Here is a 14,466-nt window from a genome sequence, read left to right as displayed (position 1 = left end):
GAGAATGCGGAAGTAGTAATGACTTTGCGACAGGAGGAGACGCTGAGCATTGTGGGAGAAATATGGCGCTGCCCATGTAGATCTGTCAGTGCAGGGGTGACAGAGAAGCAGCAATGCCCAAGTACTACGAAGATAAGGAGGAAGATAATCACCCCTGTGCGGGGGTGAAGGAGGACCTGAGGAGCTGCCTGCTGGAGAGTGAATGTGTGCTGCAGGTGTGCATAGATAGCAATACATGGAATCACCTCCCTGTGTTCTCTCCTCCTCAGCTGTCTGTCCTCTATGTGTGATGTACAGTATAGATATAATATGTAAAATACAATATATTAATACAGAGACTTTCACCCAACCACTGTAATGCTGTAGTTTGGTGTGCAGTGTATGCAATTCGCCACACCCTGCCATTTATTATTATTATTACTACACAGTATTTATATAGCACCAACATATTATGCAGCGCTGTACAAGTTGGTAATGGTAATGTCATTAGTTGTCCCTCAAAGGAGCTCACAATCTAATGTCCCTACCATAGTCCTATGTCATTACCACAGTCTAAGGACAATTTTAGGGGGAAGCCAATTAACCTAACTGCATGTTTTTTTTTGGAGGAAACATGAGTACCACGAGGAAACCCACGCAGACACGAGGAGAACCTGCAAACTCCATGCAGATAGTGTCCTGGCCAAGATTACAACCTGGGACCTAGTGCTAACCTCTGGAGGAAGTAAACCCAAAAAAACACCCAAAACAAAAGGAAACCTCCAGACGGTTCTTCCTTCAGGTTGCACGTTGTCCTGGCATCCGTCTTTGAGCCAGCGCGCTAGGCGCCGCCATCTTCTTTCCTACGTCACCCGACACAGGCACGAGATCAGGTGACGTAGATGGGAAAAAACTTGCCGATCTGACTGCACATGCGCAGTGAGATCGGCAATTTATTTCCCTTTTGACGACTTTACATGTGCCTAAACAATATTAAACTTGGTACATGAATTGATAAAATATTGTAATAATTTTTATTTCACATTTCTACATTACTTATTTAAAAAACAACAATAGCTTAACCTTTAAGTTAAGTTCTTTTTTAAAGAAAAAAAAATGTTCATCTATGTTCCATGTGTGTCTTAGATTCTCATGCTCCTTCTTTCAGATGATCCCTTATGTATTACACACATGAAAAGGAAATTCTGCTCAAATGGCACAATTCTTTTTTTTCCTTGGATAGGGATCATGAAGTTGATTTGGAGCACTTCCTTTGAAGTTAGCTTTGCTCCTTATTGTTTTCCTGAAGGTTGGTTATTATAATTTGCTGAACAATTTGGATTGTGAATTCCTATCTTCACAGCCAGGTATGAGATATGGAACTTCTTTCAAGCCACTGGATTTTGGTAGAACTGCCTTTACCCATCGGGTTGCTGTAACTCACTGAACATTTATCGTTGCTCTAATGGCTTTACTTGTTTTGTGGGGCGCTCATTAAGTTCTGACCAGACTGTGAAACATTGTTAGCGTGAGTAAAACTATAGACTGATAGATCTTACACTGAGGCCAATCAATAGGCAGTGTAAACTGTAAGTTCAGGTACAACAGAAGCTTTAGCTCTAAACCTGAAAATAATTGGATTAAGGATTGGGCTTTAATTGTATTTATGTATTGTGAATTATGTTGTTAGGATTGCTTTTTTTTGTGCAGGAAGGAAAGACCCCTAAGCAATGTCTGAAAGAAGGCCACTGCAGAGCTCTACAAGTCACATTTTTTGAATGTAAAAGATCAATTGTAAGTATAGTGTTGTTAAAGTGTTCTAATACTGCACTAGTATTTGGTTTAATGTTGACTTCAGTAGTTAATTTGTTGCTATCATAATATAACACAACAATTTTCTTAATTGATTATGTTCCTGGTATCTTGTATAGCAGTTGAAAGATCGACTTTGCAGAATGGAGCCTGGTCATGGACCATTGTTTTTAATTTTTACCATATTACTTGTCTAGGTGTTCATGATATATAGAAGACCATTAGATTTGCCCCTGAACAAGAGTTGCCCATAGCACCCATTATGTTCATGGAACTCTATGAGGACCCCTTCCAAAGTGTTTTCTTGTATTAGATTGTTTTGCCAAATGCAATATAAGCATAGTATCATATTTAGGTTACACAAAAGGCCTATGTAAGTAGTATATGCTGTGGTGCAGTGCGGGAGCTTTATCTTAATATGTTATAGTGACCTTTAAAGAGGTAAAATACTTGTTTTACCAAGCAACATATTGGTGTTAACTGGCCCTTAGTGAACACTGCTATGAAGCTTCAGTAAATATTTGGGGCCCTGTGCACATCTCTGCATTTGTCTGTAGCTTACACTATTTATTAAGGATAACTACAGTGTCTGCTTAAAATTGTTAGATCTATGTAGGCTGTTCAGATTAGCTTGCTGCTTTAAAGGTGCATAAAAAAATAAAACCTCCAAATTATTTTTCTGTAGCAGTGCATAGTAAGAAATTCCTTTGGAATACTCTGTAGCATATAGTGAGACCCCCTTTATGTTTTATTTTTTTTGTAACCTATGTATTTTTATTTAAACTCACACCAGTAACCTTAGTCCAATCAGTCTTTTTGTAAGTCCCCCAGACTTTAAATACTGGACTTTTGTCCTTGCTGGGACAATTGCTATGTATTAGAAGAGCACAGAAGTTTTTTTTGTCTTTGGGAATCCTGGAAGTCCTGAAATGATCATTTTTATGTTTATTCTCAGCTGGACAACAGAGCACGCTTTCGAGGAAGGAAAGGTTACTGAGGCATGGAAGATGCATTTGACTGGGGAACAACTATTTACTACACTGAGTTGTGTCCAGCAGAGGGCATAGTACAATGATTCCTTTTTTATTTTTTGTTTTACTATGTTACTAGAAAAAATCTTATTGGTGGTGAGAAAATAAAGCTTTGCAGTGTTTGTCGAAAACACACAATAAATTGTAAGAAAATATTTTTGGGGGAGTATTTTGTTTGCAGGAAACATCTGATATGCGCTTTTTTTCTTTTGGAGACGTTATAGTGACTAATATATTTATAATTGTAATAGGTTTTGTGTGCCTTTTTTATGCTGCACTCTTCATTTTTTTGTATACTTAGGAAAGAATATGTACTTTGAGGTAACATACATACATACGTACATGAAGTATACATACAATAACAGTACAAACTATATGCCATTAGTGATGTTAAGTAAAAAAAAAAATGTATTCAAAATATGTGCATGCTACCATTCAACTTGTAAAAGCAAAGACACCTTCCTCCCATGTTGGCCTGTGTGGGGGGTAACTCATGCAAAATGTATGTGTGTGGGGACTACAACAAATATTCATTAGTATTGCCAAGAGGGGAAGATTACTTGTCTGATATGGAGAGAGAAGGGTCACCATTATTCTCTATGTCTAGCATAAACCGCACTCCTCTTTGAGACACTTCTTCTAAACAGACCAGTCCAGGATTTCTCCAAACAGTGGATTGGGCTATATGACCCCTGCTATATTAAATCACCACTTTTGAATATTTGCCCTTTTCACTTCAAAAAAATTCAAAAATTTGCTGTAAAACTGTTTTATTTAAAAGGATTCAAGTGTACCTCCAAAACAATTACATCACATCGTTGCAATCAAAAGCACATGCTTTGTTAAAGCCGAGTAGGAAACACTAAATCATGAGGAAACAATTCTGCAATTAACCCAAAAGTTTCTACTTCTCACCTTCTCTTGCTTTTATGAGCACTTGAATTATTTGAGACATTACGAAACAATATTCTTCGTCGATCAGGTTCCAAATTTTGTACATAAAAGTTGGCAGATCAGATTTGCAGCATGGAGCCTTGTCATGAACCATTTTTCAATTCTCAATTGGATTGAAATCCCTGCTAAAAAGGTCTCCAGTGTCAGTAGTAACTTGAGTGGTCATATGCTGGTAAATGATGTTGGTTGGGGATCTATGCAGTCATTGTCAGACGGAAATCAATTAACGCCATTGGTGTTGTGTCATATATTAAAATACCTCACAAAAACCCCTAAAGCTGAACTTCTATCTTACATTTTTTATTTTAGGGTTTAAAGAACAAATACACAGCATATTATATATAGAAAACACTAGCAATGGCAGAGGGTATCCTGAACCTACCTTATTTTCACTTGCACTGATCTGCCCTGTCCTTTGCCCTGTTTATTAGTCTCAGCAATGCGTGGATGTTACCTAGGGCAGGCTGCATGCAAGACTGCCAAAAACTTTGCCATGCATCAAAAAAATTCGGAAACCTATTAAATTTTAGGTAATACAATATAATAAAATTGAAATAAACAGTTTATTTCTATTTGAAGTAAACTGCATCAGCACTGATTCAAGTTCTGCATCTTAGACTGACAGAAAGCTTTCAGAAAGTTATGAGGGAATGACAGAGGAAATGAGAACTCCCCTGTCACTGCCCATAGATCTGCATCCTTACAGGTCCCTGCTCTGCCTCTGGATTTTTCCAAAAAATGCCTGGAAGTTTTGCAGTCCCAGGTATAAGAAGTTTCGATGTATACTGCGTGCTTTATGGTTTAAACAATATATTTATAGTTCTCAGGGTAGAAGGAACACATGATCCTCTAGATCTGGAAGTTCACATTTAAGAAGGGTTTTTTCTAGTATATTGACACTTGGGAATGTATTCTAAAATAAAAAAAAGTTTTGAAGGAACCTCAGCAGAATGATTTTTGCAAATGCTACTCTTTTGTTTATGAATCTCTCAGGATACAAGGATTCTAGCACAGTAAATATATTGTGTTCACATGCTGATTACAAATCTAAAATAAAATAAAACCTAAAATTAAAAGATTATTCCTCATTTCAGTATAGTAAGTAGATCAATGAAAATCAACGCATTTCACCCACATCCCAATGCACATCCAGAATCACCAGTGTATAGTTCTAAAAAAGACTACTGTTTTTTGGAATGCTGCCACAATGTAAACAACTATTAGTTAACAACTTAATATAGATATAAGTCACTCACACCAGTAACATGTTTTGCATAGTAGAAGTACAGTAATACAGTATTTTGCAGGTTAAGGTGCGTTATGTTAAGGAATCCTATATTTTTATTTAAAATGAGCTTCCCACACACCACATGCATCAGTAGTTTTTAACACACTATACTACAATGTACAGAAAAGATGAAATGCATATTTTGTAGAAGTGCACTGGGAAGCTTGGTCTGCAATGCATGGTGTACTGTATGTGCTTTACTGTATTAGGTGTTTGTTTACTGCATGCTACTGCAAGGCACAGATGTACAGCCAGCCTAAGGATGCATTCACACATGTATACAAAATATATTACTGCTCTAATGCATGTTTTACTTGCAGCGTGGTGCATTTTAAATGTATATTATATTTTTTTTAGAAAAAAGAAGTGGGCAAAGGTTTCCCTTTTGTTTGATATTTTATGCACGTTTTGCATTCATTACTATAAGCTTCATGTAAAGCATGTTCTCAAACTTAAAATGAAGAAGCAACATTTTAACAAATTCATAGCTCCAGGATGTAAAAATGAGTAAAGTTATATTGATAAGAATGATTGCAAACCTATTTCCTACTGGGATTGATAAGTATTTGATGTAAAAGGCTGTGGTTTTATTAGCTCGTAATTGTTGTGTAATGTCATAGATATCCACACTGTATGTTTTTTCTTGCCATTTCAATATGTTGATATTTAGGAATGACACTTTTTATTTGTACTTGCCAGAAGCTATGATACAAGGAAAGAAAAGCCCTACCTCTTACACCATAGGTAACTCTACACTGGGACACAATACAAAGCAATACATCTCTCTATTATGGTTAGCAGCAATACTGAGCACCATAGCCTGAATTTCACTGCAAATCCTAAAATGAAGTTCCCAGTACTGAGTCTATGGTTCCTCATAAAGTTCCTTCTGTTTAACCCTTCATGTTTCAGGGAGAGCCAGTTACATTGACCATTGCTCTTTTGATTGGGCTCACTTCTTTTTTTCTTCCAGCTACTAATTTTAAAATAGAACACAGCTCACCATCATCTTATTTTGGTCTTGTTCCTGGTTCAGGATCTTAGACCATCTTTATTGGCTAGGCCAGAAAACCTTCCCAGGGGCCCATTCATTGTAGCAAAGGCAGTAATAGCAGAACCAAACCCCCTATACTCACTTGTCCCTGTTCCATCTCAGGGTGCCACTAACTTCCTTTTTTCTTCCTACTTGCAATCTTAAGGTATATTGATTGGCCAGGCTGGGATGAAGTAACTGCACAGACATTTAGGAGTTCATTCAGTCCCAGCAGTGCAGGGGAAGCAGAGATTGCTGAGTATCCTGGGAACCAATGCAATGTGTGCGTAGCTCAGCTTCAGTTCCACAGAGCAATCAGGCAGGTTTATTAGAAGGAACATGGTCTGTCCCTTTATGCAATAATGACCTGTCTGATCGAACATTTTTATAAGTGAAACTTATATCTGCAAACTCCATGCAGATATTGTCCTGACTGAGATTCAAACCTGGGACCTAGTGCTGCAAAGGCCAGAGTGCTAACCACTGAGCCACCGTGCTGCCCATTGGGCAACAAAACCTACATGCTCCATCCACAGCCTTTAAAAGTCGGCTGGGAATCTTGTTTATAGCAGATAATGGTTTTCAAAATCTGATATTCATTACAATTCGGTAAACAGTCTGTATTGTGCAACCTAAACTGAATTCCCTGGTTTTTCTATCTTGGTATAATAATATTGGAAAGTAGTCGCCAGGACGTGATCTGGGACGGAGTTTAAAAACTCTAGAAATTGGTGATAAGATAAAACCATTGAAGGCAGTGTCTTCTTTTAGCACAATCATAAATGCTTGACATATGTTACGTCATTGTTAGAAAACAATTCCATGGCTGATGGACCCTCTGAATGCCATCTCATATCTTTGGGTTTTTGTGTACCGCCACACCTAAAGGGGGCTGGTACCTTGTCCAGGAAAATGCTGGACTTCCATTCCAACCCATCCTGCAGAACTAAAGTATGCTGCACACACCTCTTTAAGAATGCAGCATGCCTTATTGCTGCAGCTGGCATTTGCAGCCTGTCAACATTTGGGCACTTTTGTCCATCTTAATTGTCTGTCCAGGAGTGATGAATCTCCTGCATAGAAATAATTTCATCCTGACACCAAAGACATGCAGAGAATATACACTGAGCTGTGCATGTATGCGTGCTGCATCTCTTCTGCAATAAAGCATGCCTGCTAGCTATTTCTTCAAAGACTTTAATGCTCATTGTACAAGGAGATGAGAAAATGACAGTAAATAAGGATCCTGGTGTTTTAGCTTTGTAAATTGGATCCTATTCCATGCCATGATTTATGACACAAATAAACAAGTCCAGCAGCAAGGTGCCCCAGAAAATGATGAAAGGCTGGCACTGTGGGGAATGAGTGTGATGTGTGTTCCCTCCCCCCTATGTATGTGTTGTGCAGCACAGCTGTCAGTGCTAGTTGGTGACACAGGCAGCCTGTGGGCTCTGACCTCATTGCTCAGTGCAGGCAGAGGACTTGTAGCAGACATTGTGCAAGGAGGAGGAGGAGGCCGGCTTGGTGACGTCAGGGGGCTGAGCAGGAATCTGTGCCTGTATGTTGCTGGGAGGAACGCATCATCAACCTGCAAGGAGTGGCAGCTTCTTCCCTGCTGCAAGACATCCTGATCCCCCCAGCCTGGGCACAGAAAGACTTGGGGGGCCCTGCACGGTAGGTGCATTGATTGCTGCCTATACAGGGGATCACAGTGCTGGCTTGTTAGCAGACGTCCGATGGGATCTGCTTATTATTAAAGTGCTGGCTGTTCATTGCCTAATGAGACAAGACTACAGCCTCTGCATCCTTCTGTCCATGTGTAGGTGCTGGCTGCTCATACCTGGCATGGGCTTGTAGGAGGTAGTGCTGGCCTCTGCAATATCCCTAATATCCCTGTCCCTAATCACCCCTTTGTTTTGTAAATATTGTCTGCTATTTATACAATATACATTAAAGGATAATAGTTGTCTCATGTTCTTTTTATATAAATATTTTATTACAATACAATTTTACAAGATAGTGTATGTTCTGTTTTTGTTATTATCATATATTATTATAATACAATTTTAATCCCGTGTGCCTGTAAAGCCGTGGCCCCATGAGATGGAATAGCTATTACCTAGGCCTGGCGGTGGTTATAGAAGGTTGGCGGAGACTAGTTGTGTGCAGGCTGCTAAGTCCTACCAGGCCAATATGTCTTTCTGGTTGATATTTTCTTTCCTGCTTTTTTGGTATAAGGTCAATGAATTATCTATCACTGATGATGACATTTTCTAGGGAACCATTGTTCCCACACACACAGATCTGTTGGGTAGAAATAAACGTTGGTAAATACGTACTTGTTTTTGTACTTTTTGACACCTTTTTCATTTTATTGACACATTGTGCAGGTTGGATTTAGTTATTAATATATTTTCATTTAGTATAATACATGCCTCAAGTTTTACAAAGTTTTTAATAGTCAGTGTAGATGACTAATATAATCTATAGGAGTATGTACATGATAGGGTTTGTATTTAATGACTGTTCATGGTCCGGCTAGCATTTGAGAACCACTTATACTATTTTTATAATACTAAGTATTTTTATAACATATTGCACAGTCCATTATTATTATTTAGTATTTATATAGCACCAATGTGTTTTACAGAGAGAATTTACAGAAGACATTTCCTAACTTTCCTACTTCTACTCCGAAATTTCAGCTCATCTGTGAATATAGTATCAGTGGAAGTAAGGTATATTTTTCAGTGCATGTGTCCTGTATGGCAGCTTCTTTGTGACAGTAACTAGATGTTTAAAATTAAATGTACTTTATTAGTGGTTATCTGTCTGGCCTCCCAGCACCAGTGTCCCAGGTTTGGATTTTGGTCCGGACAATAAAAAAATCTACTGAGCAGCCACCACACAGCAAACATTATGCTTGCTAAATCCATTGAAAAATGCAACATACTTATACCATGTCCACTGGAGGTCTTCAGATGAACTGTGATGAAAGCGTCATCGCCGTGTTGTCTACATCACTCATAATGTAATATATGACACTTATAATAATCACTGTGTTGACAGTATAATAGAAGTTCCTGTGGTTCCTAGGCTCTTGGTCTTTTCTTGGGATTACATGATCTATACTTTATCTATACTCTATACTGGAGATCTATCTGAATTTCTCAAATTTTAAGGAAGCGGTGTATATCAGTGTGTTGGCGAGTACTTCTTGTTTTTGATAAGGAACTGTATTTCTGATGGGCCATTGTGTAGTACTCCTGTGTGCATCTGAAATGTTTTCAAGGTCTTCTATTATATAGCAATGTGGCTGCAGCCAGGCTTATGTATATACCTTGTATAGATACATATTCGTGGAACAATGGGAGTTAATTTAATTCTCCTATTTTAGTAGTTACACTTCTATTTCTTTAAAGAACAGGTGAACCCTATTTATAAACAGGAGTGATTTGTCAAATAGACCACAATACCACTGTTGTCAGAATTTTGGCTTCTTATACTGTCTCTTAGACCTGGAGCACCTCCAAAAGTCGGGACCGCAGGTTGGTGCTAAGCTAACCCTTTTTAAAGCCAGACTCTTTCTTCACCATTTTACAGTTCAATATAAGTACCTTCAGGGGCAGACTTAAGGAGGTGTCATCAGGGGCCCACCACTGGATACCTCTACTGGTCAATACAGCTTCAACTGTTAAATGATGGAGTTAGGGCTTAGTTTTAGTAGGTGGGGAATGGCAGTAAGTCAGGCGGAAGCCAAAGCCCTACGTACAGTGTGGTCTTGGGGTTTAAAACCTACCTAACGCTTGCATTGCTATTAGGTATCACACCTGCCTGTATATTGTCATTTGCTGATCACCTAACTCGATCAGTCGATTGGTAATTGCTAATAATCTTTAATAAACCTTGTGGTGCATTCAGAATCCAGAGTTGAATTATTTCTAGAAAATTTTTTCAGAGTTTTGAAGATAGAGTGGGAAGAGAGAAACCATTTTCAGTTTTTACTCACCTCAGCTTATTGTTCATTTTCTGTGTGATTTCCCATTACTTCCTGTCTTGAAAATGCAAATGGAAATCTATAAAAAGTAAAGGGTGTTTCCCTACTCATTGTCACCACAACAGATGTCCCCATTGAAGGACTTCTCCTTAGCTTTGTTCTGGTTACAGCTGTAAAATTTCAGATTTCCAATAATTCCCAAATAGAGAGGGTGAATCTCCACAACAGAAACTTTCTAATCCTTCACTTTTGTATCCAAATACAATAAAAAAATGGCTATAGGTAAACATAATCTAATTTATCCCTAAAATTGTCAAACATGCCCTAAGAATATATGTACAGGCTATATTTTAGTTACTGTAAGGTCATTTTGTATATGACTTATGTGCATGCCCTAATAATTGTTCTTTATTATTTCTTTACTGTGTTATCAGTCGCACTTGGAGTGCATTGTTATCAGAGTCTGGTAACCCAGCACCACAAAGCATGAAAGTAGGACCTGTATTGAGCAAATATGACTGATCTCGTGTTAATCTATAATTACATAGAGAGAAATGTTTTTCCCAAAAAGCATCACCAAATTGCTCTTTGCTATTTTTTCTTTCCTTTTAAGCAACGTAGCTCTTAATAAAGGACATATGGTACCATATGACATGGGTCAGCTTGTCTTATGTACTGCTTAATTTGTATATTTATGGGCTGTACATTTATTTGTGTATATGTATTATCTAAAAACAGCCTTCTAAGTAAAGGAAGGTCTACTTATACTTTTCTGGCCCCACTTCTCAAATTACCCACTCTTAGTAGGTGAAAGATGAACCTGAAAAGAAGAAAGCATATAAATATGCTTATAGTGGAAGTAAAGTCCACTTTCTTGCAAATGCTGACATGCTTTACATGCAAGGATCTGTTTCTATGCTTGATGTGGTCAGAACTACACAGGAAACCTAAAAACTGCAGAATCACCAAGTATTACCCTGAGAAGAAGTAAAAAATAAAAGGCAAGTGTTGTATAAATGATTTTTCAAATACAACAAGATATGGCTTTTTTAATTTAACAAACGCTTTAACATTCGCAAATACCACTAAGTGTAAAAATCCCAGAGATTTAGAATTTTTTTCTGGATGCCAAAAGCAATAGTTCCTTTTTGCTGCTGTGACACAGGTTTCCTCTCTGACTTACTTGTGCTTTCATTTGCGGTTTGAAACACTGTCTATGATTATATCTTACAGTAAACTTGTAATAGGAAAAAAACAGGGGTGGTCATTGCTCTCCTTTTAAAAATGCTAGTTGCTTAGCTGTTATGGTTATCCACTAGCTTTAATCCTGACCCAAAGCCAGGTTATTAATACTGTACATTTCTCACTGACTTTGGTGGTGAAATTTCCAAACCTGTGTTCCCTATTTATGTGATTATTAGATATATTTCAGGGAAGCCTTGGAAAGAGTAACAGTCTGTGGTTGAGAGCGGATCTAGGGACACCAGCAGTGTGTTTTCTCCAAAGTTCATTGAACCTATATGACCTCTGGTCATGCCATGTCTATGCAATGTCATCATCTTGGTATTCCTGACAGTGACAAAACATGAACACTGAGTGTACAAAGTTTTTGTGTTTATTTTCTTTAGCCATTGTTTAATCAACCCTTTGTTTTGGTGGGACGTTTTTACATATTCTTGGAATTTACTATCTTGTATTTATAGGCGGCTTGTATTTTTTTGGGTTTGATTAGTTCTTGTTGTGCTGATTCTTCAAAATTTGTCAAAGCTCCTTTGTGGTCGTCTGTACTTTTTTAATCATATAAAATAGTTACATTGTTTCTTCTGGTGGTAAATGGATCTCATTTCTCATGTTCATGTTTCTCCCTGTTAGTTTGCCTTTTGTCAATGCTCCATTGTCTTACATGTCTTCTCTTTTCTTGACAAACTCACCTTTTGTATCTGCATTGTCAGAGAGTTGACTTTGTCAGGAAGAGTTATTCAAAGTGTTGATTTTGTAACATATAACCTTGATTAAAAGTAAATATTCACAAGGTTGAATGTGATATTTCTGTCTATGGCATTTTAGTTTATTCTCCATGATATGCTTATGATCATTTTAAGCTTCTGCAGTATTTCTGTTCTGTTAAGTATATTGGTTGTAAGGATTTTTTTAGGGTTTTGATTGGCGCAGACTGTATTGAGTTTGATGGATGATTTTGATTATATTACTTTGTTCTAAAACCAGATCTGGCCAATATAGAACTGTAAATAAAAAAAGCATCCGCTATGTTAAGCTGTTACAATAAATAATTTAGACCAGGGTTAATTCAGGCAACATAGAAAATCGTAATATAGTTCCAGAAACAAAAACAATACATATAACAATTAAGGTAGTCGGTCAAATAGAAAGTGTGGAAACTGAGCAGTCTCTCTCTATGTGACCATTTCCAGACCATTTACAGACTCAGATACATGAGTTCCCTGTGATCTCCATGTGTCATAAATCCTTTATCACTGGAGAATTAGGACAATACACAATGTTTGTATATGATTTTTGTAAGATTTACACTTATCAGTAAAACTAAAACCATCATATAGCCCTTCACAGCTCACCTTCTGCTAGTGAAGACCGATGATCCACCACTACATGTCCGTCTGGACTGGTTGTTGGCTGTATTTATGTCATCACACTGGGTTACTAAAAAAAAAAAAAAAAATAGAAGGAAAGATATTGATTAACAAAAATATTGGATTGTAGAAAGTGCAGGCAAGAGAAGAAGGGGGTGGGTACAGTTCAGTTCTGTCAGGATATGTGAGCCTTTAGGTAGTTAGAATAGCCTGGCATTGGATGGAAGCGGAGGATACTGAAAGCAGATCCAGTAGTTCTCACTTCTGGACTATTTTTAAATGAACAATAAATAAGAACTGTGATGTCCTGTGAAGGTGTTAAAAATCTGATACAGTCTGTATGATTTCTGATATCCACTGAATAATATGTGTGGCTAGCTTTAGAGGTTAAATCATTATTCTGAAGCTCCAAATTTGCTTCATGTTTTATATGTTCCTGCTTTGCCTACCTACCCTAATGCAAATCAGGTGAGACAAAAAAAGCTGTAATTAATGAATTTTATTGTATGGACCGAACAAATGAGCAGAAGTCTGTTTGCGCTGAGGTGCTGTACTTCATATGCCAGTAAAACATTAGCTGCTTTTCTTCTTGCACCTTTTCCATGCCCTTCATTCTTCTCTCCCCAAACCCAACATACACCCTCGGCTTTTTCTCCCTTTCGCTCCTTTTAACAGTTTTTAAAGAAAGCCCCATATCAGCGTTAAATTTCTCTAGCCATGGCTTTACATAGGACTATGGTCTTTCTTCCTTTGATGGCGCTTATTGATTGGCCTAATGTTGATATATAAAGTCACATTCTCTCCATCCTAAAAAGTGCAGAATATGTTCTTCACGGCTGGAAGCTAAACAAAGAGTAAAGGATAGGGGGGAATTGTGATGCTGGGGAGGTAGTTATATTTAAATCAGGGGCTATTTTTTTTTAAGACGTCTTCTATGTAAAAGTAGACTCCTAAAAAATCACTTGGGACCCAACAGATTTTCTAATAGAAGAGGTAAGTATTAGAATATATTTGACAGCAGATTATGTTTGAAAGCATTAATGTATACACTGCAATATAGGTAATACAAGGGAAAAAAGATGGACATATTGTACATTCTAATCATAGTACTCAGCAGAGTAATTTTCCTTTTGTATGTTTGAAGAAAAATACTGTTCTACATTTGGTTGTTCGCTATAGTGAAGCAGATTTAAATGGGGATTAAAATTCCAAGCCATATAATTTTATTTTATTCTAAGTTTTATTAATGCAAAAGTCTTTCCGCAACAGGAAGGTTTCAATTTAAGTTATAAAAAAATAAAGATCACCATGTGTACTAGCACAAGCCTAAACCTGAACTGTGAGATATTAAAACCATAGATGGTGAAAAAACACAAGTGCCCTGATAAATTTATTCAAAGTCATATGTATTTTAAACCAAGAAATATAAATACCTGCATTTTGCTTGACCTAAGTCTCTTGGAATCCTCTGTACAGTAACCGTCCATAAAAAGCCAGGTAGTTATCAAAAAGTGCTAAGCGGTATGCCAGGCTAAAAGGGGCTGGAGAGAACCCTGCATGTGTTTTGGTACATGCTGTTACAAAAATAATCATTTTGGCTGTGTTTGGCCGATGAGGTAAGTTGGTAGACCATTTCAAATTAATGGGCTGCCTTAACTCAATGCAAGTAGGATTGAGATAAACCGCACCCAGAAGAACACAGCAGTGACTCTGACACGTCTGAATATGCCTTTAAAATATATATTTTATATATTTAGTATCTT

General features: G+C 37.5%; 2 protein-coding genes across 13 annotated transcripts in view; both read left to right on the top strand.

Moving 5' to 3' along the window:
- The first annotated feature begins 29 nt into the window (after positions 1-29).
- On the top strand, positions 30-2,977 carry COA5 (cytochrome c oxidase assembly factor 5). Its single transcript, XM_072413140.1, has 3 exons — positions 30-215; positions 1,690-1,773; positions 2,747-2,977. Exons 1-3 carry the CDS (start codon positions 114-116, stop codon positions 2,786-2,788), a joined length of 228 nt encoding a protein of 75 aa, XP_072269241.1. The 5' UTR covers positions 30-113; the 3' UTR covers positions 2,789-2,977.
- Positions 2,978-7,612: 4,635 nt separating this feature from the next.
- INPP4A (inositol polyphosphate-4-phosphatase type I A) overlaps positions 7,613-14,466 on the top strand; it is a 55,457-nt gene continuing 48,603 nt past the window's right edge. For 2 of the 12 annotated variants that reach the window (XM_072413069.1, XM_072413105.1), the window contains exons 1-2: positions 7,615-7,771; positions 8,748-8,835. The gene's annotated coding sequence lies outside the window, so the exon portion shown is untranslated. Of the gene's footprint in view, positions 7,772-8,747; positions 8,836-14,466 lie in introns of all 12 variants that reach the window. The other 10 variants (XM_072413130.1, XM_072413113.1, XM_072413052.1 and 7 more) reach the window with 9 other exon arrangements.

Source organism: Pyxicephalus adspersus, chromosome 1 (assembly GCF_032062135.1).
Source record: "Pyxicephalus adspersus chromosome 1, UCB_Pads_2.0, whole genome shotgun sequence".
NCBI lineage: Eukaryota > Metazoa > Chordata > Amphibia > Anura > Pyxicephalidae > Pyxicephalus > Pyxicephalus adspersus.
The sequence above is the reverse complement of the archived record's forward strand: the minus strand, read 5'-3'. Positions and strand labels throughout refer to the sequence as shown.

Coding starts and splice junctions, on each gene's coding strand:
- COA5 (XM_072413140.1), top strand. CDS start 114: ATGCCCAAGTACTACGAAGATAAGGAGGAAGATAATCACCCCTGTGCG. Junction 216..1,689: donor AGAGTGAATGTGTGCTGCAG/GTGTGCATAGAT, acceptor TTTTTTGTGCAG/GAAGGAAAGACCCCTAAGCA. Junction 1,774..2,746: donor TTGAATGTAAAAGATCAATT/GTAAGTATAGTG, acceptor GTTTATTCTCAG/CTGGACAACAGAGCACGCTT.